This window comes from Chelon labrosus (genome assembly GCF_963514085.1).
Source record: "Chelon labrosus genome assembly, chromosome: 15".
Lineage (NCBI taxonomy): Eukaryota > Metazoa > Chordata > Actinopteri > Mugiliformes > Mugilidae > Chelon > Chelon labrosus.
The window spans coordinates 10,817,131-10,839,352 of record NC_140348.1 but is presented as its reverse complement, the minus strand read 5'-3'; the positions used below and the strand labels follow the sequence as shown (position 1 = coordinate 10,839,352).

Sequence of the window (22,222 nt, the reverse complement as noted above, 5' to 3'; positions counted from 1 at the left end):
ATAACAATATTGTCATCACGGTACACATTATTTATTTGAATTTCAATAGAGATCTTAAATTTTCTGTAGACATTGATTCAAATTCAACCAGATTTTGTTCAGTAGGTAGCTTGACATACACATTTCAAGGCTTGTTTTTATAGATTTATTCATCGGTGAAGCATATATGTTAAAAACACAGGCAAATAAGGACAAGAAATTAATAACATGGGCTGATATCAATAGTGCAAATGAAGACCCAAATATAACACATGATTTATTTAATTGTGTTGACTTGGAGACTTCCCAAGTATCATCTTCAGTTAAATGAGTAGCTGGTTGTATGCCTTCTTCATTCAATAACACATTTGCATTATTCATAGCTGTAACTCCTCAAGACGGGCTCTGAAGCCCCTGTTTCCCATCTTCTTCCTCGTCCTCATGGTGGTTTACAGCCTGGCTGACAAACTCAGAAACTTCGTGGCGAGGATCTTCATCCCTCAGTACCACTACCCGTATGCTGTGGCTCTCTGCTTTGCCCAGGTTGGTGCCTGCAGCCTGCACAAAATACACTAGAAAGCGTGTGAAAGTAGTGATACGCGTGACACAAGGTCGCTGTACCCGCTGCTTAGTTTACAAAGAGCACTGTGACCTGACTGTGTTGTGTTTGCTCACGCCGCAGCTACATTATTGCATTATTGACATCCCTGCAATCACAAACGCTAATTCATCCCTCACCTGGAAAAGGTAGCACTAACAGCACTAGGTTCATTGACAGCAGTCGGGCTGTTGTCAATCATTTGTTCAAATAACTTTCTCCTGTGAACCAGTTTAAAGGACAAAATGGGGAGAGTTGGTGAAGAAGGGTTTGAATGTCAATGAACTCATGAGATGTTTAACCGAATGGTTACCTGACCACATCAATGTGACCCCGTCCAAAGTTTGAAACTTGGTCCTCTGTGTGTTTTCAAAATACAGCCATGTGCACATTAGTGTGGTTATAGAAAGTTATTTTGGCTGTGATATAAAAATTCAAAAAAAAAAAAAAGTAAGCTAATGATAACATAGCATTGCACTACAGCATTACACGATGCACAAAGTGTATGCTGTAACATAATCCTTTCTCTCCAGGTTCTGGTCTCTCTTTTATTCTTAAATCTCCTCCATCTCCTGGGCTTGGTGCCTCTGAAACATTACTCCAGGTCCCTGGGTGAGAGGCTGCTGCTGCCTGCTATCTGTAACAGTGTTCAAGCTGTGCTGGCCACGTGGGCCAAAGCCAGCAGCTCGTATGCCAACCTCTTCCTCCTCGTCCTGCCTGTGCTGGCCCCAGTCACTGTGGGGTTTAGCTTCGCCCTGAAGCTGGAAACACGACCATCTATACACATCTCTGTTCTGATTTGCATCCTGAGCGGGACATCTGTTGTCGTTACAGGTTATAAAAAAAAAAAATTCAAATTAGATGTCATTTAACCTCAGATCAACCTCTCATCAGCTTTTTCTCTCTCTGCAGCATCCAATGGCCTCTTTGGTATTGAACCTCTTGAGTACGTGTATGCACCTGTGGCGTTAATCCTCCACGGCCTCTCTTTGACTTTGCTGGCTAAAGTGTCTGAGGCCGAGCGCCGCAACCCTTCTGATGCTCAAACGTCTCCTTTTGACATCTACTACACCGAGCTGGTGAACCAGAGCTGGGTGCTGGGCCTCCTGTGGCTGCTGCACCCAGACAGTCCCTGGCTGGTGTTGAGTCAAGGCAGCTGGCACAACCTGCTCTTCCACGGATACCTGCTGGCTATTCTTCTGCTGGGGATGTCACTGAACTTCCTGGTCGGTATATCGGCTCTGTGTGTCTCCCCACTTGCTGCTGCACTGCTCCACTCCGCAAAGCAGGTGCTACAGCCATTTATTCTCCTGTAGTCTGACTCTAAACTACTCAGAAACATCAGCAACTGTTTTGCTCCGTAGCGAAGCAACAATCGCAAACTCATCCAAGTAGCTTCTTCGATTCTAAAAAACTGGCGGATTGAGCCCCTGTTCACACCCTGAGACTGGACTCTCCGGCCGCTAATGTGTCATTAGAGTACCATTTACTGGGGAAGGAAAACAGGATCAAACAGTTTCCTCTAACTACAGGTTAGTATCTGCCCAATAACAGACCCCAGTCAATGTGAGTTTCCAATGGGCAACACCCACTGATGTTCCTGTTTCAACCCAACTCCCCTTCAGTCGTTCTCCAGTTGCCCTTGTTTCAGCTTGTTGTTTACTGATACAATAAATTTGCAGCTTCATTATCCGATCTTCTCACACACATTTTCTGACATGATACGGGAGATAAACAATCAGTAAACGTGATACCACATAGCAAATGTTCTTTTCCTTTCCTTCCCTTCCCTTCCTTTCCTTTCCTTTATGCTCTTTTCCTTTCCCATCCTTTCCACAATTTTTATTTCCTTTCCTTTCCATTCCTTTCCCTTCCTCTCCTTTCTGCGCATTTCTGCACCTTTCCTTTCTTTCTCTTTCTCTTTCATTTCCATTCTTTTCCACTGCTGGTTTGAAAACCAAAGTGCCTAAACACCGATAACCTTGTTCAAATAATGTAAAGACACATTGATGGGAAAGTTCCTAAAGCCACTCTTTCACAAGAACAGATCAGCAGCACAGGTCAGACGGTTCAGGGTTTCCTTTTAAGGCTGAAGGTTACACTCTCCAGCAAATATTAACGAGCCTGACAGTTTTTTTATTAATGGCAAGCATGGAAATTATGGCTAATTTTTAACATTACTGATAATGAAAGTCAGGTGAAACACTATCATCCATATTTAAGGCATTTAAACTCTCACTTTTCTCTCTCACTAATGGAATTATTAACTACAGCTCTGTGGGAGAAGTCTTTGAAAGTCTGACAGCTTTTCCAGATTAAAAGAGAAAACAGTCAGGAAAGTAGTGGTGGGCGGATCGACAGGTGACCGAACACCGCCCACCGCTACCATCCAGGCCCGGCCAGCAGCAACGCATTACACACAACGAGAGAAAGAGTAGGGCTGTTTAGTTATATTTTCGGGCCGAAAATGAAACGATAGCAAGTTGTACTATTTGTAAAAAGGCTGTAAGATACAGTGGTAACACAACAAACTTGTAAAAGCATATGGAAATTTTTAAAATCCCCCGCCCACCTGGCACCGACAGACCCCTGGAAAGAAGAAAAAAAGTGCACTAGGAGATAAATGTCTTATTTTTGTATTGTATTGTACTTCCTAAACACTTCCTTACATTTATAATATTTGTTGTGGAGTGACAATTTTGTACACTTTGTGTATTTAAGAAAGAAAATCCAGAAAGAAGTGCAATGAAGGGAGAGATTTAGTTTTATAATTGTACTTCCTGAACACTCTGCCTGAAAAATAATTTGTTTTTATTTGTTCTCAAGTGATCAGTTTGTGTTGTTTCTGAACAAAAACTTTTATTGTGATAATAAAGTATTTTCTATTTCCTTATAAACTTTGCCCAAATTATGTACTGGATCTTAAATGATTAATAATCCAAAAGGCAAATCACAAGAACACTTAGATGTCATGAAAATTCATTCAGATTTAGATTCAGACTGATGGTGCATCCACCGTAATTATTAAAAAGTATCGATATCGGTATCAGTATCGGCGATACTGGCCCTGTATTTACTTGTATCGGATCGATACCAAATCTAGCGGTATCGCACACCTCTACAGGAAAGGGATGTTTGCACCGGGCACACACTATTAAACCCACCTCATTATGTGTTTACTGTACAATGTTAAAATGATTCCGGCTCACTTAATGAATTTTTAACCAGAGATTGGTAGGAGTTGTGCTTGAGTGAATGAGAGGGTCGGGATGAGGGAATACTTTTATTTGTCTGTTTTAAGTTATAAATAAAAGCTACATTGTGTCTAAGTTGTTATTATTATCAATATTATTTAGCAGTCTTAAAGTGCATAAAACTCAAAGGTAACATTTCACCATAACAGTCTGCTGATGCTCTGTATATATTTATTAAAATTGACATGAGACGTGGATAAGGCTTTATTTAGAAAATCTATTTATTCTGCAGGTAAAAAAAAACAAAACAAATTTAAGTGCTGTTATAAACCACACCAGTACACACAACTGTCCCAAAATTACACAAAGCAGCATGTTTTAAAAATCCTGACAGAAATCATTCATCGTAATCTCATTTTTAGTTCACATGGCGTCAGTGGAGTCTTGATTCCCACTGCATTGGGATTTTGACTGATTTCAGTGAGATGAAACAGACTTGTGTGCACAATGGTATCAAAACAGAAGGTGAAGACATCTTGTGCACACCTCTGCTTAGCTCTACAGGACATCTCCAACATCGTTTGCCAACAGGTGTACCGTGAATGTAATTCACTCGTCAGTCGTAGATGCCAGCCTTTGCCACGTCCTTTTAATCGGCTCTTATTCTGAAGGCTATCCCTATTTGAGGCTTGTCCTTTATGATTGATCAGAGTTGGGTGGTAGGTGTATGCCCAGGCTCTGCAGCAGGTTAGAAGCCGGTCCGGCGAGCCCGGCCTGGCAGCTGAGGGACTCCAACAGGTTTGTGACCAAGTTGACGTCCACGTCTAAAGGCTGGATCTCCTCCTCTGTCTCTTCCTCTCCTCCCTCCCTTGAGAGATCCGAGGGATGAGAGGGGTCGTCGTCCAAGTCTGCCTTGTTGCAGTTCTGAAGAAAGGATGAAAATAATATCAATATGATGTGCTATTTAATCGACGTGAGGCATTTGACAGGAAGAGGGTGCAATCCCAATCTGACTTTACCTTCTGATTGAAGCTTTGTCCTATGTTAGTGCTCATCAGCTCCTGATCCATTTGGTCCATGTATTTTTTGAGACTGTTCAGTGCTTCCGTCCCATTCGTCTCTGTATGACCAGAGGAGCCTTCTTCCTCCTCTTCATCCTCTTCATCATCTTCATCCTCTTCATCCTCCAGATCGTCTGAATCCAGCTCTTCTTCTCCTTTGCTTCCTAAACAAACAGATTCAGTAAAGAAAAGACAAATCGCCGCTACATATTTTTTACTGTCTCGCATCTTTTATGACTACTACATACCGAGCAGTCTGTCCAGTGCGTTGGCTATGGAGTCTGGGTCAAAACTAAAAGGCTGAGCTGAGCTGCTCCTGGAATACAAAGGAAGACCTGAAACTTAAAGACTGTTGCTGGAAAAATTCATGTCTGAATAAATTATCAAGACTGGCCGGAGTGTGAATGCAGCAGCATTTACAGCTCTGGCAGACCTTCAAGAGAAAATGATGCATGTGTTACTGTACACCCACACATTAAAATCATGATTTAGACCGATTGGGGTTAATCCAACATGTGGGACTGTGGTTTTAATCATAGTTATCTAGTGCGTCTGGCTCACCAGGGCAGTTCAGCTCCCTCATGCGACGACATGGCGTTGAGGAAGTTCTTCATCCCCTTACTGACCGCCACCAGGCTGTAACCATCCTCCTCTTCCTCCCTGTTGTCCTCCGTCTCCTTCCCCCTCTCCTCTGCATCCCCGGCATGCTTCGTCTGGTTAGTGGAACCAGAGTTTTGGCTGCCGACATCAGCTCCTCTGCCCCCGCTTCTCTCCTGCAACAGCCGCTCAACATCCTGAGCTGTGATATCCAGCCAGCTGTCACCTGGAGATTGACGCGGAGAGAAAATTATTATGGGAAATGGTTGAAAGAGACGATAGAGAATGGAGGATGTACATGAGGAGGACAGAAATGGAAAGTACTTGGCAGGAAGCTGAAAATCTCAGGTGCAACGACCAACAAAGGCAATGTATTTACTCTCTAGCAAAGTCATGCCAACCATACAATTTTAAGCTGTAAGTAGGTAAAACTTAAATATTCAATATCAGACTTTACCTATCGTGTAACATACAGTAAAATGAAGTCATGCTGATAATCTAAGGCTAGGATCCAAGTCTCTCTTTGGAGTTTCAAACCTCTTCTTTCCACTTTCTGCGTTCAAAACATTTTCATACTTTGTTTTGTCATCAAGACCGCTCACTAATAGATTCACATCCGATGCGTTTTTAAAGCAAAGGATGAGCACATCATTGTCCACAGTCAGTTCTTCCACTCACTTTCCTCTTGGGGGAGCTGTGACTCCTCTTTCTTCATTTCCTCTAAGTTGATCGGGCTGCAGCTGTGCAGCAGCCGGAGAACCTCCTCACCTGGGGACACGGTGCTGAGACGACAAAATATACATTCACAAAAGGATGTCAGACAGTGTCACTCGTGTAGTATATTTACACACACAGCCACAGTCCTCACCTTGACTCTGAGGCAACAGACTGTTTGAAGAAGTTTTCTGCAGATCTCATCAGTTCTCTGTACTGGGCCGAACCTTCCAGTTCTCCCTGCATTTGAAAACAAAACCATTAAAAACGCTTTAGGATAGATAATGTGCGCTTTAACGTCTCATCAGTGACACCTTAAAATCGTGTGACTCACCCGGAAGTAGTCGTTCCTTTTCAGACTATCTATGAAGCCTTTCCACTGAGGGTTACAGCTGACTGGAGCATCAGACTCTGAAGATGGCGGTCTGCTCTTACAGCACAGGATCTCAAAGCCATGGGCCTGATCAAACAGTGGATAAAATAATATACATGACAATCAGTTATCTGCATCTGCACCTATAATAAAAGCATTAAGAATGAGGAGCAAAAACAGAGGATGTTTCACCAGTTTCATGCCGAGCTCATGAGCCTTGTACTGGGGATGAGAGCGAGGAGGCAGGGTGAAGCCGCTCCGCCGGTCTGGGGTGAAGTGTTGCTGCTGAAGCTGGGCGTACAGGCAACGGGTGAAGGTCACCTGGAAATGTAGATCAAAAGACAAGGTTATAGTTTGTGTAAAAGGTGATGTTGTGCAAAATCTAAAACACAGCAAAGAAAATCTAAAACACAAACAAGAACTACCATATCACACAGTATGTTTTTAAAAAAAGAAGGCAGCAAGGTCAGCCCTAGACCACAACAATCAGGATTTTTGTGCATGTGTTTACCAAGGTGAGGACTCTTGTATCAGGAGGAAAGGTCTTGAACCTTCGACACGCCTGCAGATCTACCGGATCGCGCAGGTAGAACGCTGTAACTGCAGGAGCGACCAGGTCAGGTCGCTGTGCCAACACTGTGGCAACACCAGCAGGTACGAAGCAGTGGGCACGGTGGAGGCTGGTTTTGATCTTCTCTGGGTACCTGAGTGGAAAGTGGAGATTGATGGTTTTCATCTTAAGACACATTTTTGACGTCATTTGATATGAAACACCTGATATTGTTGTTATCATACAACCAGTTGCACAGAAGACTTGTCAAATAAATTCATCACGTTTACTTTTGAGAATTAAAAACAGGCTTTTACGACATGTGGGAGGCCTCTCACCCTTCTAGTCTCTTCCTCAGGGCTGAGGAAATTTTGGGGCTTGCCTGACAGACGTGTGGGTGGGTAGAGAGCAGTGCTAAAGCTTGTGCCACGCTGGGTACCACATCGCTTGAGAAGCCCACTGAACTGGATTTAGAGGGGCAAGGCAGGATATGCAATTCTCCCCTGTAGAGAAAGACCTGCAAAGAAAAAATAGTGGATCAATGGAGGGATACAAACAGAAGGGAATCTATGATTGTATTGTGTGCTTTGGTATAAAGTCAGAGCACATGTTTAGATGTCTCACCCTGTTCTCACTGGTGTCTGGATTCAGCCACTTGGGAAGATAATCAGCTACTTCAATCAAAAGAAACTCCCCGTCGTTATCCTCAACACTGCACACATAAATTCAAATGCATTTTATTTATACAGCACCTTTAACAATCTAAATGGTTTTAAGACACTTTCCAGAACCCCCAGTGCAAGCACTAACAGGCCACTTAAAAAAAAAAAAAACACAACAACATATGTAATTCTGATTTATAAATATGCACTCAAGTTAATTCTGTGTCACCTGGCTGCCAGGTCGGGGAAATCTTTTGTGATCTGCTGCAGGAGGTATACGATAAACCACTCGTCCTCAACATTGTCTCCAAATTGAGTGCTTCCTCCGATGTGAGCAGGAATGCCTCCTGTCAATAAAAAGAATACATCCTTTAGTGTGTCTACCAGATCTTTAAACAACTAGGATCAATACCAAATTGGCTTCATACTTGAAGTGTTGACTGTACCTTTCTCAGGGTGATACTTGAGGTTAAATGGCTGTTCCTGCCAGATGTATTGTATCAGGAGAGGGGCAACCTTTGCCAAAATCTCTTCTACCAAATGTGTGAGGCGTTCCTCAACCTGCTGTGAAGATGAACCATCTGGCTGGACCAAGAAGAGTCTGTACTGGACCATGTCCTCCTGAGCCACTCTCCTTTGTAGGACGTCCATTTTGTTTTTGTTTTTTGTAGTTTTTGCAGATCTTATTTGAAAAAATAAAAACAATATTCTTACATCGGCATGGTGGCCCGTTGTATTATGTTTGGCTACAAAGCAAAGAGTGAAGCGTTAGCATTAGTAGTAGATATCAGCTAAGCTCAATCAATGTATTACTGTTAATATTCACATTAAATTCAGGTAATCTTTTTAAAGTGTCAGTCATGCTTACCTTGTCTTGCTTTTAAATATAAGAGGCTATATTACTGTCTGGAGTGGAGGTGAGGTCGGGAATAGAAAATTTCTATGTACGTTGCTATCACGCCATCTGTCAATGTTTAGGTCCTGCACTAAATTCTAGCCGACTAGTCCCGATTGTTCAAACTAGGGTTCCGATGTTACTCATGAACCGTTTATATCTCCTATGCTGATAACAAAAACACGCAGAATAAAAAAATCAAGTCCAATGTAAAGGTTTAATCAGAATTTATTTTCCAAAATTAAATTACATAATCTGAGTTTTACGTTTTGTCAACTTCTCAACGGAACAAGCGGAACCCTTTCACGAACGTAACCACATTGTTGCAGTGGATAATGGGAATTGCAGTCAATTTACAGCGATGTTATGGCAAGTTTGTGTCAGTCTGAAATACATTTCCCACAATCCAGCGGGGCTACAACGCTTCGTATCCATGACAGCCGCGTTATTGTTGTTGTCACTGGTGCTAATATTAGCAAAGAAAATCCTCTAAGCTGAGGACAGCTCTGTCCTTTAACGTTTTACATTTTTTTTTTTATAAGATGTAGACTTAATTGCTAAGTATGTTTGTGACCACATAAGATGCATAATTAGTTGAGCATGTGAAATGTAACAGAAACTGTGGTTTTAAGGGGTTACACACTGCTGTTTGTGCCTTGTTGCTGTTTTATCTAGCCGTTCATGTAACGTTCTTGTAACGCTAGCTAGCGTAATTTTAGCCTAATTTTAACAGTAGCTGCAGTATCTAGCAAAAAAAAAAAAAAAAAAAAAAAACGACATTCGTCTCAAGCTTTCTTTTTAGTGTTTTTTTTTATCTTCGTGCTAATGTTAGAGGAAATGTCAGACGTCCACCTAAACGTTTCGCAGAGAGATCCGGAAGCGGAGGCGAGAATGAGAGACGAGGGCTTGAGCCTCTAAAACGGAGGAGAATGATTTCACGATACAACAGGAGACCTGTATCGCACAAACTTGAGATGTGAGTACCGATTATAAGTTTACTATATTACACCAGCTGGGTCGTGGAAACAGTATGATTTCCTTACAGTCAGTCAGGTTTGTCTACGTGGTCTTATGACTGACTGACATCTAAAAAAAAATGATGGCAGTTCATTTAATGACAGGCCATCTTGTTTAAATACAAAACATGATGATGTCCAGTAGTAGCAGACTATTAACTGAAGAAGTTTTCTTTATTTCCACAATGTCACAATTCAGAAAATGCACATAAACAAAGAGAAGTATGGTATTTAATGAACTAAGGCATGCACATCTAGCAGTATAGTCTTTTAAATAGATGCAAATGGATACGGGCATATAATTGTGGTCTTACAACATAAACCTGGCGTGTCTGCATACTGATTTTGTTAAATATTTTTGATTTGAGTTTTGATAAATACTCCCAATCTGTGCAGTCGTGGCTTGTCTCGAAGCAGCCTCGACCACCACCCTCTTCCAGAAGAAGCAGACGACAACCAAACCCCTCAGCGCTACCTTCACGACCTGCAGGAAGCTTCCTCCACACACAACAGGTAACAGTATCCGGCTAGAAACCCGGAGTTGTTCTGCAATGATTCAGCAGAGTAAGGCCAAGATTAAACTACTTGCAGCCGGTGCGCGCACACATGCTCTTGGCTGCGTGTTTTTGTAATGTTACACCATCTTGAGTGGACAGCTGATTCTCAGGGTTCTCGCTATGTGACACCCAGAAGCAGTGGATTAATTCATATCACATTGCCTCTCTCAGATGTGCAGTTAAAAGAATAAGTAATGAGGCAGCCTGTTAGAATATTCAATCACTTTGACATTTGCCCCTTCATTTTCCACTTTGATTATATCAGCAGATAGATTCCTTCAGCGACATAATGGATATTTGATTACATTTTGACAGATGCAAGTTTTTGACTTTTTTTGGTGCATGTGGAACCGATAAAAAATTACGGGAAGAAGGAATGCTGCGACACAAGCTGGACACAATTCACATAACCTTTGTGTCTTTTCATATAGCTCGGACACGTCTGCGGCCTCAGGTCACTCTGACTGCCCCACTGTCATCTCAGTGGACTCCAACCAGTCCTGGTCAGGTATAAACAGCTCCACAGGTACTGGCATCTCCACAGAGAGGAGCTCTGTTTTCTCCTGGGGCTACGATGTAAGTCTACTCTTCAGAAAACAAACAAAATAAACAAAAAAGTTAATGTGAGCTGATGATGCAAACATGGCTGTACCACAAGTGTGCACACACACTCACACAGGATACATGCTTCTTGTTATGTTGCAAAGATGAAAACCCCCCACAAACATATCTAGTATCAGCATGCATAGTTTAATGTTAAATTTTGATTTACTCACTAACATTCGTCTCCTTTCGGTAAACGCATGGGAGGTCATAAAAGGACACACAATCAGTATCTGTATAGTTGAGGCGTGTGTGTCTGCTAGTTCTTTATATATGGTAGGGATGATTCTTCTGGGTATTGGTTTGTTACTGTTCTGTGCTTTCTAGACTCAGTTGGTTCTACAAAACTTTTCCAGGACTCAATTATTTATTTAGTTCATTGTCCTCAAGTTGCTTCTCAGAAAGAAAAGAAAAACTCAGTTATGCAACCGAACTTACTCCTGGCTCTCCTCTTCCTTTGTCTCTCTCTCGTTATTTGTTAAAACATATACAATCCAGTTTGACCACAGACGCACAAACACACTCCCAAATGACTGTATGATCTAATTGTTATGCAACGGCAAAGCTTGCTGTGAGATAAAATAAAAGGCATGGCGACGTGTTCCCAGCAACTGATGAAAAGACTGAAAAGCAGCAGCTTTCAATCACAGAGCCGGTGCATGAGAACAGAGGAATAACTACCTTTCTGTTTCCGTGTGTTTTCCTGTCCCTCAGGAGTTCGACAAGGCAGCGTCACGGCAGGTGCAGCAAATGTTTGAGGAGATTGACAAAGAGCTGTATGAGGGGAGAGGCAGCGGGGGAGGCATTCTCCAGGGACTGCAGGATGAATGTCAGCAGTGGGCCACGCGTTTCCCCCATCTCCGGTACGTTATCCCGACAGCTCTTTTCGCTCTCTGTGAACAGGGCAGCAGTGTGACCCAGAACTGATTATGATTTAGAAAAAAATAACTGTAGAAATATTCCATCCTTGCAGGAGAAATTAGTTTACTTTTTTATTTTGTGTGCGTGTCACTCAGGATATTGGGTACTCAGCTGCTGTGCCCCAGTGATGAGGGCTTCCAGTGGTATTCAACTTCTGGGAAAGGCAGTCCATCAGCAGGCAAAGAAAGCAGTGTGAAGTCCCAGGAGAAAGATAAGGGTGGCACAGAGTAAGTCTTAACTTTGCTGAATTATCACTGGTGTCCTGACTAATAGGACACATAAGGTCAAAAGGACACCTAAGACAGATTGCATTTTGTGGCATCACAATTGCACTGCAGTTTATTCAGCCATTGCTTTTAGTAGCCTCTGCCAAGACTAAACACATTTGTAACATTTATAATGTGAATCTGTGGTCCAAAAGAGCTACAGAAGATCATTTTATTATTTAAAGAATTATACAAATATCTCTCTGTCTGGAGTGGCTGGATAACTGGTGATAGTGCATCAATTATAGAGGAGTCCTGGCTGAATCTGTAGTTTTCTGACCTAGATTTTCTGGCTTGTTCATTTAGAATTTGGGCCAAAGTCATCCTGGTTATTAGCTATGATTTGAAAGAGGAGCTGTGACTGACACTGTTAATGGTAGACTACCAGGCACTAAGCAGTGCTACTATCTGACTTGTTCAGCTCTAAACTGAGTTGACATAATGGAGTTGAGATAAAATTAGACATGCTTGAACATGTGCAGAAAATGTCAGTTAGTGCTAGGATTTCCATTTTACATTCCAGGCTGGTGTTCTCAGCTGGATTTGAGTTATTTATTATTTATATAAAGCGTACAGCTTTTGTCTGTGTCTATTTTATGTGTAGATTAACTTGTCTGTTGTCTCTGGGGGGAAAGTTTGAATGTGCAGGGCAAGAGAGCGGCGCTGCTCAAGTCCTCCTCGGCAGAGTTGGATGGACATCCTGGTACCTCCAGCAGTCATGACAAGCCAAGAGTGATCGAAGCAGATGGTCTGATAGAGGAATACCTTGCTTTTGATAGCAGGGATTTGTGAGTAATTCTCTTTTTATTTTCCATGAACAGCAAAAGGCTTTCTGCACGTGTTCTACATTTTAGTTAAATTATCTGTCTTCTGCAGAGACGATGAGTTGGACCCGGATGGTTTGGAGTCAGCACGGAGGCATCGCTGTCTGCCCCCTGTTTCACCGTACCGCTGTCGCCGTCAGGCTGTTCTCGACATCCTGTTTGATGATGTCTGGGGGCAGCTGGTTGGGTGGATGAAAGAGCTGGTCCAACGCCACTGGGAATGCTGCACCTCACGTAGGGCAGATTTTAAGTATTTCACATCTCTTCGTAACAAATGCACATTCTTCTGGACACCATTTGGAAGTGAATGTGCGTGTGTGATTAGCAGATGATGAAAAGATTTCTGGAAACTTGAGCCCCGTGCAGCAAGACTCCCAGAATCCCTTCATGCTGCTCTCCACGCTGCCCACGATGCTGCCCAAACTCAGCCAGAGCCGAGTGCCCCCGCTCACAGCAGGCCTGCAGTTCCAGGTCAGTGGCTGAGGAGAGATGAGAGTGCACCTAGGGGAATAAACTGGGAGCCTCAATTCACTTTTATCACTTTCAGCAGTTCAGGAGGTCAGATGTATCCATTTTGCACCACGAAACATATTCGATAATGTTAATTGTGACGTTTTATGCATTAAATCTAACTAGAAATGCTGGATTTAAACAGACAATGCATGAGTATTTTAATGACTGCAATATAGAACATGAATAGAACTGGATTAAAACAGTATGAGCAAATGTAGTGATAATGGATACAGTGCCGGTGTGGATCAATATGAAATGTCTGGCTTAATCTACCCAGATTTGAAGCTTGTTTTTAATTAATAGACTTATCTCATGCAAGTCTTTGCAAACATGATACTCATGCCCTGCAGTTCACACTCAGATTATCACCTGTTTTTCACTCCTGCCTGTTTCTCTTCAATCTTTCAGTGCTTCTGGTTCATTAACCTGTGTCACTGTTTTCTTTCCTTCCCTCTTCACTTTCTTCCCTTCACCTCACCAATGTGTTGTATGTACCTCCTGTTTGTTTACCCTGTCTTTTGTTCATTCTTTTTCTTTCTATGTTTTGTTCTGTCTTTATTACTCTCTTTTTTGCTTTCCATTCTTCCCTCCTTTCTTCCACATCGGCTGTCTTTCTTTGGACGTGTCTATCCCATCCCACAAAGAGCACAAAGTCAAGGGGCTCAAAGCACAAGTCCAGACGGAAATCCAAAAAGCAGAAAAGGCCTTCCACTGTATGTAACTACCTTGCTTAGAGCCAAAATGGCGGCGTGTTGCGTGCACGCCGTCCATGGCGGCTCATTGTCTTCACCTCTAGAATGAATGTGCTTGTGCCTGTTGATTAACACAAACGCATCACCACCATTTATCTTCTTAATTAACTTGTTTTCAACAACTTTATTTAGATTTCATTTTCGGAGAATGTCGGAATGCATTGTTTTGTTAGGGTGCGTTTTGCTTTGTTGCATTTTAAGTGGTGTGACGGCTGTTTTTGAATGGTGGCAGATATGGGGTCCTCCTTACGTCACTGCATGATGAATAACTATTTCTTTGAGATTATATTGTATTTTATAAATAACTAACCATGTGGCCACTGAGCTTTCCTCTTTTATGTATTTTGTCTCCCCTCTTAATTATATTCCATCCCACCTGTCTCATTTGTTCCTCAGGCTGGAAGGGTTCCTGTAGGAGCAGCAGCGACCCAGCACAATCTGAACGACCTCATCGTGATCCACAGCATCCCCCTGCAGCAGAGGAACCTGGGAGTGCTGGATAGAAACCAGTATGCACACATCTTACCCCTCAATCTCAAAACAGGAGATTAAAACCAAATTATGCATGTTTATATCTCTAAAATGTGACTTTAATTTTTAAATGGGACGGGCATAGATATCCTGCAGTTTTCCATTTCTATTTTTGTAGAACAAAAGGGACATAGCCTCGCTCATGCCATATTTTTGTCCCTCATCTTAACATCTTATCTGGCAGATCCCTTCAGCCAGTTGGCTGGCTGAAAATGCACCATTCATCAATTGTGTTCTGCTCTCTCTTCCCAACACAGGGAGCCAGAAGAGCGGGCGTCTCACAGACCAGGCTCCAGCGTGGTCCCCTCTGGCAAACCTCGACCACGCCGAGCGCTGGAGCAGAGCTCTTCCTCCCTGTCCCGCCCGGCGCAGTCGGCTCGGCGCAGAAACCCTCCTCCCCGAACCCTCCTGCCACTGGTTCCTAGCCTGAGTCAGTCCAGCACAGCGGGATCCATGGACGAAGTCATCCGCGGGACTCGTCTGTGAGTTTCTAGCATTGTGGGAGCCCCCACCCAAACTCCTATCTTACTTTTTACTCCCCCATTCTCCCCTACTGGCGCTGAAGCTGTGCAGAGACACAGAGAGATTACTTTGAAAACAGGCTCCCTTTTAACTTTATGGCTTTGTATGCTTTATGGCTCTGTACAGTAGAATAATGGTTGTGTGGGAGGTGATAGAAGCCACATATGTGAAACCAACTTAACAAATGAACTTTTCATGAACTTCAAGACAAATACTGGTGTATAGACCGAATCTGGTAATCTGACTCACGGGACAAAAGTGAAAATGTTTTTACTTTTACTTCACCGTCATCTGTTGCACAAAATAATTGCACATTGCCAAGAAATAGTCCAGAACATGTACATGTAGGCCCCAGTTATCTGTCTAGGGAGAGATCAATTATAACCTTCCATAAGGATGTGGTGAAAAAACTATTTCTAACATGAGCTGTGAGTTTCACAGAACTCCCACGGATGTCTTTTTTTTTAGAAGGAAATGTGTGTAAGGGCAATAAATGGCACACAAAACAATCAGTTTGTCTATACTTGCTATGTTTGTTTTCCTCCACAGGCCCACAGCCAGCGACCGACTGACATCTCCCCTGTTGCCCCTGAGCAGAAACACGCTCCTTCCCCCCATCAGCACCGGGGACCCAGAGTCATCTCACCCAGGACAGTCATCCAAACCAGCACAGGTAATAACGCCAAGTATATAATAATACAGAGAGTCACATGAATCATACAGGCTAACATTTGTACAATTATTAAATGTGTTGTTGTTTTTCACCCCATAGCGCCAGAAAGGCCCCTCCAGCCGCGCACACAGTGCTATAAACGACGAGGCTGGCAGCTCAATACCAAGGGATCGTCACCTCCTGCTGGACGTCTTCTCTCGCCCCAACACCACTCACACATACAGGGTAAGATTTATCGCCTCAGAATACGACACGCTTAGCTGTTGTGGTTAACAGTGTGTTGTTTGACGTCTCATACCCGGTCTTGTTTCCAGTCGGACACTCCGTACCGTCGTTCGTTCACAGTATTGGACAACATCGGGCAGGGGCGACCGGGCAGAGCCTCCGTGGCCACAGGTCAGAAATTTAACCTGAATAGTTGAAGGATGTGATATATATACGCCTGTAAGATCGCCAGTACCACTTCATCAACTGGTCATGTTTAAAATGTGCCAATTTAAAATGATTTTACCTTTAATTTATTGTGAAATGATGTATGTGCAGTATGTTCTGTTTTTACCATTCATTCAAACCGTCTCAGACTAACTAGTCTTCCCGCAGCTCTACACCCCTTCGTCAGTTCATAAACTAGTGAAAACAAATGCATTCTATGATGACAGCCCTGCACTAAATCTTAACTTCGTGAAGGTTATGGTGTTAGTATAAAATAAGAGAGCTGGTGATTCAGCTGCGTTTTCATTTTGGATGGTGTGGTTTGTACTACTGAACTGCATTGTGTTGTGCCATCACATGTTCCTATTATTCTGACAACCCTGTTTTAGTCAGTGGGCCAGACAAAATAACAGAAATACTTTTATTCAGCACAGTTTAACAGCACCACACACTTCTTCCTCCAAAATAATCAGTTGAATTATCACCTTTCCTACACTGTTTCAGCATAAACTGAATATTATTAACATTAATGAATGAGGATTTAGTGCAGGACTGAGGTTTCTGCCTGTTTTCTGTCACTTGCACTGAACATAACAGCGTAAGATGGATTTTAAAGTAGATTAGTCGATCACTTATGCATTAATTTATTCCTTCATTCCATCAGACTCTCTTGGAATCGGCGTGACCGGCATCAGTCTTGGCATCAGCAGCTCGTCTTTCTTGGACTCATTTTCCCACCACCCCTTGGGACACTCGCCCATCAAAGACGAAGAGGAGCCAGACCCACGAGCCCCCGTCCCAGGTCAGTAGCTTAAAAGAGGCTGATGAAACTCTTCCAGACTTTGGCCTCAGATGAACTATAAATGAATGTGAGATTCAAGTGAGATTTACCTACGGGTGAGAGTGTTTAAAGTTGTTCATTAACTTCCCCACAGCTCCACTGGTGCCTGTGTCAGTCCCTCCTCGCTCCTACACCCGGGGAGGCATCTCATCCAGAGCCAGCAGACCTGGCTTGTAGTTCGCCTCTGATCTCCAGACCCTTCAGCCATTCATCTTTACACAGCACAAGACAGCGCAACACTCTGAACAGTTTTGTTTGACAGAGGTAGCAGATTTTCTTCACATTATGCTGCTTTGATTATTTTTTTTTTTTAAAGGCCTATTTTTGTATTTCAGAAATCAGCTTATGTGGCTGCCAAACACAAATCAACAGTAATTCCATCTCCATGTACGGTATGAGCTGTATGTGTGGACATTTGTACTACGTATGATCTGACTGTGTATATATCTATTTATATGTGAATGTACTGTATATTTACCAGCTGAGGCTGGTGTTGTATTCACCTCGCGAGGTGTTTTTTTTTGTCTGTCAGTGGACAGATTTATCACATCACAAACAAGGAAGATACAGTCATAAAAATTTACAAGAGTGTAGCTGGGATAGTAGTAAAGGCTCCAGGATGGGTGGGGAACATCAGTGTGGTGACAGACATCGCAAGCTGGTCTGCAGTGTAAAACCCTCTGTGGTGTACTGGTAAATGACTATGCAGGGAATAACGCATCCACCCAGATGGGGACAGAAAAGATTAAAAAGCACTTTTTTTCCTCCCTGATGCTACATCAGAGAGTTTGGTACTGTATCATTTATAAGGACACAATCACCAATCAACCTGTGTTCTAAAAAAGAAACATTCTCCAGAGCCTCTTATTGCATATCATTGCACATGGGAACAAAAGCAAGCAGATGCAACATGTCTGTGAAGATTCTCAGTCATCCAGGTCGTGGTACATCCAAAAAACAAAGCTGACACGTTAAGCTGAGGACACACTACAAGATTTTATGCCAGATTTTTACCCACGATTCCCAGTTAGGGAAAGTCTGCACCAGTCTGCGCCAGAAAATGATGGGAAGTATTGGGAATATCCAAACAACAGTGACAAACAGCAAGAGCGGGAGAGTTGTTAAGTGTGTGATCCCCAGTCTGTTAGTGTGTAGGCCTAGTATTTTCAAAATCAGTAAAGACTGAATGTTGCGTAGTGTGTCCCCAGCTTTACAAAAACAAAAATCAAGTCACCATCCAGGTTAGTCTGAACGATGCTTCCAAATAAAAACCCCTTACCAGTCATTTAAAATAGAAGAAACCTCTTGGAGTGGTGAGACTTCTTTCCCAGCTTTGTTTTTTGGATAAGAGATGCCACTAGTCTCTGTTAAAGCTCACTTAAAATCAAACATCAGAAGTGCGGCGTATTGTGGGAACACACTCATTGTAAATATCTACAGGAATTTATTCATTGTGTGTACTAAATAATGTACTGAATGTGATTTCTTCCCATTTATATTTGAACAAAGCCAAGTGGGGATGATCTGACAGGTAACACAAGGTTACTGCAAAAAAAGGTAGTTTATATGTTTATCCATTATTAAGATTATATATATATATATATATATATATATATATATATACGTGTATCAGACAGCCATGCCACAAAGGCAACAAAGCTTGAAAGATTATCTTCAAAGCATTTTCTTTGATTCTATTTTATATAAAATAAAATAAAAATCTGTGTACAAAGTGAGCTGTACAAATTTATTCATGTTTTACGAAAACTTCGACCACAAATGACAAAAACTATACAAGATGCATTTACATTTCAGTAAGTGCCGTAAAAACTACAAACACTGATAAAGAACTGTTTATTAAGAGGAACACAGTTAAGCAGCTTCTCATGCTTGAATCTTCATCTGTGGTGGTTTTTTTTTTTAACAAATCTGAATTTATAAACATTTTATCTGCTATAATACAACCTTTTTACTTTTTCCCTCTTTTTCCTTTTTGGGACTTGGGAGTTTTTTTGGCGTATTTTGCCTCCAGGTCTGACAGGAAACTGTTGTAATTCTGCTCTCTGGACTTTTGTCTTTGCTACAAAACAAGAAAGAAGTGAAAGTTAGTAAGAGAGAAAGAAACAGAGCCCCTCTCAACTTTAATACACTGATCAGCCATAACATCATGGTGGGTCGTAATCACTGGTCAGGCGTATAAACATTGATTATTTTGTTATCGTGGCACCTGTGGACAAGGGGAAGGATTTGAGATGATGGCTAGACAGCTGGGTCAGAGCAGCTCTAAAACTGCAGCTCGAGCTACTGTCGCTTGAAATGTGAAGTTAATGCTGGTTCTGATAGAACGTGTCAGAACACACAGGGCGTCACAGTTTGTTTTGTTTCTGAAGCAAGGAAAGGTGGCGGCCTGGTCTGATGTATCATGTTTTCTTTTGTAGATGCCTGGGTACCTATGCATTGCTTATCTGGGAAACATATACCACCAGGATGTAAGGAACACATTCCTGCTGTTTCCATGGGGATGTACTTGGACTAAAACAATGCTCAGGCGGTGGTACGTGTCAAATTAACATCCATATAAATGTCAGGACCCAGATTTCCCAGAAGAACATCACATCACAATGAGATCATCAACGTTATTCCCTTCGCAGACTGGCGGATTTAATGTTGTGGCTGATCGGTGCACGTGCGTGTACGCATTTGTTACCTGAAGCATCATCACAAGACTGTCGTCCTCATCGCCGAGCCCCATCTCTTTCTGCATTTCTTCTGCTTCTTGTCGCTCTCTGTCAGCCTACAAGAAAATTTACAATCACACGAATGAGGCCGGACAGGGAGCTGAAAAGTACTCGAGTGTGAGTGTGTGAACAAAGACGCAAAAAAAAGGTTTTAGCACCACATTTAAGCCACTGACAATTACGCGAGGGAAAATCAAATAAATTACATGTAAGCTGCGTGAATTTTACAAACCCCTCACCCTCTTCCTACGGGCCCTCTTCTTCTTGACGCTCTCTTGAGCGAACGCTGGGAAGGACTCGGCGTCCCCGCTGTCGATGGCGGCCTGGATGATGCCGCACAGCCTGGGCTCGTCCTCCTGGGAGCAGCACAGGGCCGAGGCCGTGATGGCGTCCATGTCTCCCTGGTGCTGCACGTACAGCTGGAGCACATCCTGCCGCTCCTCGTCGGAGCCCTTGTATTTCTTCTCAAACTCGAGGATGTCCTGCACCGTGATCTGCGGGAGATGGACGGAGAGGGAAAGCGTTAAGAAAGCTCAAGGCCATAAAATTTAATGACAATGCCACAAATAAACTAGTTAAATTATAAAATATTTAACCCACGATGAGCTCATTCCTGATGAGGTAAACCTACCTAACAGATTCCAGGAATACAAGAGACTCACTTCGGTGTCACATCATTGACAACACAAACAGACAAAGCCAGCTAAGTGACTGATCAGTGAGTCATAATACACCTGCTCCACTCCGTTACCTTAGGGAACAGCAGTCTCCAGTAGTCCTCCCAGCAGCGGTCTTGACTCAAGACATCAGACTCTTCATCCACGATTCCCTGCTCATCGTAAACCGCCCTCTGCTCCTTATCGCTCAGCACCGCATACAGCTTTCCCAACACCTGGAGAGAAATTTACACACATGTGCATCGCTTGCTAAAAAAAATATGGTATGTAGCATTAATTTACACTTCATCAGTGTAAGTAGCATTCATTACAATCAGCTCTGCATGCACATATTGACATCACTTCATGGGAAGTGTTGCAGTAACTGAGCAGCTTTATTTATCTAGCAACACTGTTTTTAGTCTGCTATTTGAATTTGATTATTAAGTATTAGTATTACAAGTATTAATAATAGGAATTAGGCAACAAAATAAAAAAATGAAGGTCTTCTTAACAACAATAACACAGGCCTCCACAGCCAGTTTTTATTAGTTTCACCTAGATACCATTAAACCCATGCTCTTTCAAAAATAAATAAATTAAATACCCTATCTATCCGAGGGAAATCCATCTCCAAAAACGTCTTGTCATACATGTAATATCAGATAATATCAGATATTATAGATATTGTATTGAAGTGTCCTATGCCAGCTAGCTAGTTGTTTAGTCAACCTAGCTTGTTTTTAGCCTTACAGCTAACACGGACAGCTAACCTGAAACTTCTCCGTGGCTAGCGGGTCGTCGGGAGCTCGGTCCGGGTGGACTTTCAGCGACACTTTGTAGTAGCTCCTCCGGATCTCGGCCTCGGTCGCCTCTTTCTTTGTCCCCAGCACCTCGTACAAGTTTGAGGTCTTGAAAAGCTCTTCGCACCGCTCGAGCAAACCCATCCTGACAGCTGTGTGGTTTAATACGTTAATCCGCTGACAGGTAAAGCGTTTGCTCTGAAACGTTTACACGACCCCCGTAGCTTAGCCTTGTGCCTATTTTATTTAAATGATAACAAGACTGCTTTCTGTGTTCCTTCAGTTGGCAGTATTAATTTGGCGCGCTGGTTTGTCACATACTTCCGTATCTACAGGAACGTGCTGACGCAGTAACAAAACGCGCCGTCTTATTGGTTCCCATGATCGAATTCGTCAGACTACGTAGTAGTCAAACCTACCAAAACATGAAGACTACAAGAAAACTGCTTTATGGAAAAAGTTTTTTTTGAAGATTTTATGTTATTTATTTGAGATATTATTATCTTGCTTCAGATATATATCTTGATATATGGCTTTTAATTGCAAAATAGTTTTTGTTTTAATTTTTTTAAATTTTGTTTTCAGTTAGATTCAGATTCAGATTCAGATTCAGAAAACTTTATTTGTCCCCGGGGGCAATTTAAGGCACAGGTGAGCAGCTTTACGTGCAAGTACAGACATTATTAGTTACGTTCAATTGTAATTCGTTTCCAGAGTGGTTTTACTGCCATCATTTTTAAAATTATTATTCAAAAATGTTTTAGATTTTCAAAGTTATTCATTTCAGTTTTTTTATTTTACTGTAATATGGATTTATTTTTCAGATTTAGGAAACACAACACTTTATAAAGTTACACATAGTCACGTGGACGTCCCAACTTCATTAGACATTCGACTAATGCCTTCTCATGCTTGTTGTGTTGACAGATTTGATCCAGTTAACAAATTCAT

At 42.3% G+C, this 22,222-nt stretch overlaps 3 protein-coding genes across 5 annotated transcripts; 1 reads left to right on the top strand and 2 right to left on the bottom strand.

The window, feature by feature from the left end:
* Positions 1-4,012: 4,012 nt before the first annotated feature.
* On the bottom strand, positions 4,013-8,741 carry ecd (ecdysoneless homolog). Of its 3 annotated transcripts, none has more exons than XM_084561345.1 (14): positions 8,597-8,741; positions 8,175-8,474; positions 7,958-8,075; positions 7,691-7,778; positions 7,405-7,583; positions 7,028-7,220; positions 6,709-6,837; positions 6,478-6,603; positions 6,298-6,383; positions 6,108-6,211; positions 5,394-5,655; positions 5,081-5,148; positions 4,791-4,996; positions 4,013-4,695 (listed from the first exon to the last, which is right to left on the bottom strand). In XM_084561345.1, the coding sequence occupies exons 2-14, from the start codon at positions 8,377-8,379 to the stop codon at positions 4,468-4,470; spliced, it is 1,992 nt and encodes a 663-aa protein (XP_084417471.1). In that variant the 5' UTR covers positions 8,380-8,474; positions 8,597-8,741; the 3' UTR covers positions 4,013-4,467. The 3 variants fall into 3 exon arrangements, with proteins under 3 accessions (XP_084417471.1, XP_084417470.1, XP_084417469.1); XM_084561344.1 differs by having other exon boundaries at positions 8,175-8,410; XM_084561343.1 differs by having other exon boundaries at positions 8,175-8,741.
* Positions 8,742-9,449: 708 nt separating this feature from the next.
* Positions 9,450-18,995, top strand: fam149b1 (family with sequence similarity 149 member B1). The gene is made up of 16 exons (XM_084561756.1): positions 9,450-9,599; positions 10,036-10,152; positions 10,628-10,772; positions 11,514-11,662; positions 11,816-11,947; positions 12,622-12,774; positions 12,863-13,044; positions 13,139-13,281; positions 13,968-14,036; positions 14,472-14,584; positions 14,864-15,088; positions 15,678-15,801; positions 15,901-16,026; positions 16,116-16,197; positions 16,898-17,035; positions 17,169-18,995. Exons 1-16 carry the CDS (start codon positions 9,553-9,555, stop codon positions 17,249-17,251), a joined length of 2,028 nt encoding a protein of 675 aa, XP_084417882.1. The 5' UTR covers positions 9,450-9,552; the 3' UTR covers positions 17,252-18,995.
* dnajc9 (DnaJ (Hsp40) homolog, subfamily C, member 9) lies at positions 18,807-21,581 on the bottom strand. Its single transcript, XM_084561755.1, has 5 exons — positions 21,242-21,581; positions 20,564-20,704; positions 20,052-20,306; positions 19,782-19,868; positions 18,807-19,154 (listed from the first exon to the last, which is right to left on the bottom strand). Exons 1-5 carry the CDS (start codon positions 21,413-21,415, stop codon positions 19,044-19,046), a joined length of 768 nt encoding a protein of 255 aa, XP_084417881.1. The 5' UTR covers positions 21,416-21,581; the 3' UTR covers positions 18,807-19,043.
* Positions 21,582-22,222: the final 641 nt, after the last annotated feature.